The sequence below is a fragment of the Vespa crabro genome, chromosome 19 (genome assembly GCF_910589235.1).
Source record: "Vespa crabro chromosome 19, iyVesCrab1.2, whole genome shotgun sequence".
NCBI classification, from domain to species: domain Eukaryota; kingdom Metazoa; phylum Arthropoda; class Insecta; order Hymenoptera; family Vespidae; genus Vespa; species Vespa crabro.
In genome coordinates this window covers 2895830-2900000 of record NC_060973.1, presented here as the reverse complement: position 1 = coordinate 2900000, position 4171 = coordinate 2895830, and the positions used below count along the sequence as shown (strand labels likewise).

The 4171-nt window shown below is 32.2% G+C and overlaps 1 protein-coding gene across 2 annotated transcripts in view; it reads left to right on the top strand.

Annotated features, from left to right (window-relative positions):
• The window catches only part of LOC124430877 (DNA damage-regulated autophagy modulator protein 1-like), a 4663-nt gene extending 1633 nt beyond the window's left edge, over positions 1–3030 (top strand). Inside the window, exons 2-7 of one of the 2 annotated variants that reach the window (XM_046978063.1) lie at positions 786–1270; positions 1571–1692; positions 1825–2051; positions 2294–2432; positions 2552–2703; positions 2889–3030. In XM_046978063.1, the coding sequence (XP_046834019.1) occupies positions 1188–1270; positions 1571–1692; positions 1825–2051; positions 2294–2432; positions 2552–2703; positions 2889–2990 (825 nt within the window). In that variant the 5' untranslated portion in view covers positions 786–1187 and the 3' untranslated portion in view covers positions 2991–3030. Of the gene's footprint in view, positions 1–708; positions 1271–1570; positions 1693–1824; positions 2052–2293; positions 2433–2551; positions 2704–2888 lie in introns of both variants that reach the window. The other variant, XM_046978064.1, reaches the window with a different exon arrangement.
• Positions 3031–4171: the final 1141 nt, after the last annotated feature.

Below are 4171 nucleotides of genomic sequence, written 5' to 3'. Positions count from 1 at the left end.
ATTTAGTCAATTGACATGATAAAAATAATAATTTTTTAATCCACTTTATAATATATAAACTCTATTATACGCTAAAGATATTAATTATCATTGAAAACTAAATTGCATATTGGAAACGTGCTAATATTTATTATATTCTCTTTTACTTTCTTTCTTTTTCTTTAATTTTTATTGAATTATTTAATTCTCTTAAACGTCTAAACACATTAGACACGTGTAATCAAATGGAACTGTATATACTACGGTCTAGATTTATCTATTCATGCGTTTACAGAAGATAGATAATGTGAAAGTAGAAGCTGCAACGAATTGATGCAACGTGCATTCAACGATCCGATTTATTTTTAACGATTTCAATATGATCATTCATTCATACATCTCAAAAATGATAAGATTATTATTGATTAAAAGTCTCATTGAGAATATCTTAATTAAAATACTAAAAGTAAATAATTAATTTGTGATAATTATAATAACGTTCGATATAATCTTTTTTAGAAATATTTTCTTTAGAAAATAATCTTCTTTTTTAATTGATAATTTGACATCAGAAGTATCGAAAAAATATAAAAAAATAGAAAGAGAGAAAGAGAGAGAGAGAGAGAGAGAGAGAGAGAGAGATCTTAATTAATAATTTTATAAATCTTAATTAATAATTACGTAAAGAATTACAAAATCGTTTGTTATATTTGTTTTACGTGATAAAAGAAAAGGAAATGAAGAAAATGAAAATGAAAAAATAACATGAATAACATAATTAAATAAATAAATAAATAAATAAATAGGAAGGAAAGGAACATTAATGGCAGCTAAATCGGACGTTATATATGATCGATTGCAATACGATTGCGAAGATCGTCGAACGAGTTAATGATCACGATAAAAACGAGACAGCCGGCGAAAAGAAGTGAAAAGAAGAAGAAAAAGAAGAAGAAGAAGAAGAAGGAGGTGGTGGTGGTGGTGTTGGTGGTGGTGGTGGTGTTGGTAATAGTAGTAGTAGTGAAAGAAAAGGAAGAAGCACGAATGATCGTATCTCATCTAGAACGAGCGCATCGGCAGCGCATGCATCGACATACAATTCTCAAAGAAAACAACGCCGATCGTCGACGTTCAACGTCGTCGTCGATAACTAAGAAAGAATCGACGACGAACGGTGGTGGTCCAATACGTTGAAAGAAAAAAGGAACATGGACAAAAACGATTTTCTTGTTAATCTTCATTATTTACCTATCATACTATTCGTTTCCTTGCCGGCGGTGTTCGTTCTCACGTGAGTATTAAATTATTATTTAAAAAAAAAAAAAAAAAAAGAACCAGAATTATAATAAAGATGAAATAATTTTTCAAAAGAAAACAAATGAACGATCAATTTTCAATTAATAACAATGTAAATATATTAAATAATTAATCCTTATGCAATCTGTTAAAAAAAAAAAAAAAAAAAAAAAGAAATAAATGATAAAAGATTTATTAAACGCTTTATGATATATTTAATTTCTAATTTAAATATCAATGGAGATTAATTTTTCCATTGAATATAATAAGTACTGATAAGATATTTAATATTCAGATATGTCATAGCTGTATTATCTGATCACGTGGAAGCAGGATTTCCTTATATTTCCGACGTTGCTACCTCAGCACCAGAAAGTTGCATATTTGCTCAATTTATGAACATGATAGCTGCACTCAGTGAGTATTATATATAAAACTAGAGTCTGAAAGTATGTAGGATAAAGAAAAAAAAAAAAAAAAAGAAAAGAACATGTTATATCATGCTTATTATCAAACGGATATGTAATTTGTTCTGCTTTACTTCCACAGTGTGCCTCGTCATCTATATAAGATACTCTCAAGTGAAGGAATGTACAAGTGCATTTCGTCTTCAGGCATCTCTACCAAGATGGAATTATTGGGCCTTAATTCTTGGCCTAACAACTACACTAGGTGTTTCGATAGTTGCAAATTTTCAAGAGACATCGGTCATCGTTGTTCACATGATAGGTGCATTTTTATGTTTTGGCGGTGGCACCGCATATTTTTGGACACAGGTAAATATCAATGAATCAAACGTTATAACAATTTTAATAACAAATTATTTCTCATTAATTGTACATTTAAATAATTATTAATTATTATTTAAATAATTTAAATTATTATGAATATTTCTATGACATACAATTGTTCATTATTATATTTATGTATTTAAATGTATAAATTTATTATCATATGATATAATTATTGAAATTATTGATAATAAATTCTTACGATAGATTAACGTTTCATTGATTAGGCTGTTTGTTCGTTCTACTTGCATCCGCTCGGATGTTCTTTAAGAATGGCCCATCTTCGAACGGCACTATCAACATTTTGCACATTCTGCTTCTTCGTCATATTCATAACCGGAGTCCTAGCTAGTCTGGCATATAAAGGTCAGCTTGAAACATTTATCAAATCTGTTGATTCAAATGTAGAAATAATAAGATTTCGTTCGTCCAATAAAATTTACATTATTAATTAATCTAATTGATAATAAACGACCTTGCCTTAGGTACGAATCCTCAAAAATGGTATAAAGGTGACGGTGGTTGGGAACTTCACGTTGCTAGTACTGTCACCGAATGGATCTGTGCAATTGCATTTTGTATTTATATCCTGACGTTCACCGATGAATTTAAAGACATTAGGATGAGTCATCCAAAGGTGATATATTTATCATAAGTATCAAAGAATTAAAATTAAATGTATAAATTTATCATAGTCGAGTGAGTTATCTCAACATTATTATTTATATTCTTTATGTTGAATCTCACTTGGCTAAATTTTTCCATAAGATATTCTTTGAAAGAAAATCTCTAAAGGCTGATAAAGTTAAAATTTCGTTCCAGATTATATGCAATTTCAACCGTTCAAGATCAAGTAACGAGGTTCTGAACGAAAGTCAGGCTTCTCCGTTATATCAAGAACAAGATAGTCCAACAGTCACCTGATCCCTTAACGGCAGAGGTACCGGTGTCTATGTGAACTTGCTTTCTCATTCGCCAGTAGATACACCTTGTCCTGGATATAGATATCGAGAATACAGGGACGCTCTATTGGATGATGTCGCACCATTGATAGCAACGACACCGCCTAACGAGAGAAGACCCGATGACCTCTGCCCGGTACAAATACACGTTCACGATTCATCAATAAGAGAACGACGTCGTCAAGGATTGGAGAAAAAAAAGGAATGTGAAGAAAAAACAAACGTTTCTCAAGAAGACGATACTCGTCGTTGGATCGACTTGGATGAGAATGTCCTTGATGGTTATATCCTAATCGACGATGGTTGTGTCGAATCGGCGGTGATTCATGAAGAAAAAAATTTTCCCGATTTCGATGACGTTGACTTTGGCGATGACGCCGATAGTCATGGTAATTATGAATCAAGTAGGTTCACTGAAGGACCATGGATTGGTCGAGCTGTCCCTGATCTCGATGTTGGTACTACTTATCCACTTGCCAATAGTCATGGCAATGCTTATCGAGAGTCTAGCAGTCATAATGAATATTCAAGATTGTTTTCTGAAATTTCTGCTAAAAAAGAAGCTGAGGATCGTCGCCGTCGTCAAGAAGATGATAATTATGCTATAGCAAATAGTCACGGCGATCATAATCCATTTGATATTAGAGGACATAGCTGTAGCGGGAGATTAGAAACGGAACGTCTTTTATTATGGAATGCTAAAACTGACGTTAATTATGAAATAGCCAATAGTCATAGTAACTATCGAGTATTTTACGATAGCCAGACGCAACATCAAGGTATTCATCCACACGAATGGCCTATTGAATCTTGGAAAGATAAATTAGAAAAAAATCAAGGTACCAGGGACGAGGGAGAAGATAAAAGTGATAAATCGAAAGATTCAAGAAAATCTTCGGTATCGAAGAAATTAGAAAACGAGTCTGAGGATACTACGTGCGACATCGAACAATGTTTGGTACAGATCGAGGAGAGTCTCTTGAACATCGAACAAAATTTACTTCACGTTCAGGACTTAGACTTACCAGAATTAAGAAATCTTCTTTATAAAAGTCCAAGTATCGAGAGAAGCCTTTACGAAATGCAAGACCTTCTTTATACCGATAGTATCGTACCGGTTATAAAAAGAAACAAATCTTTGTC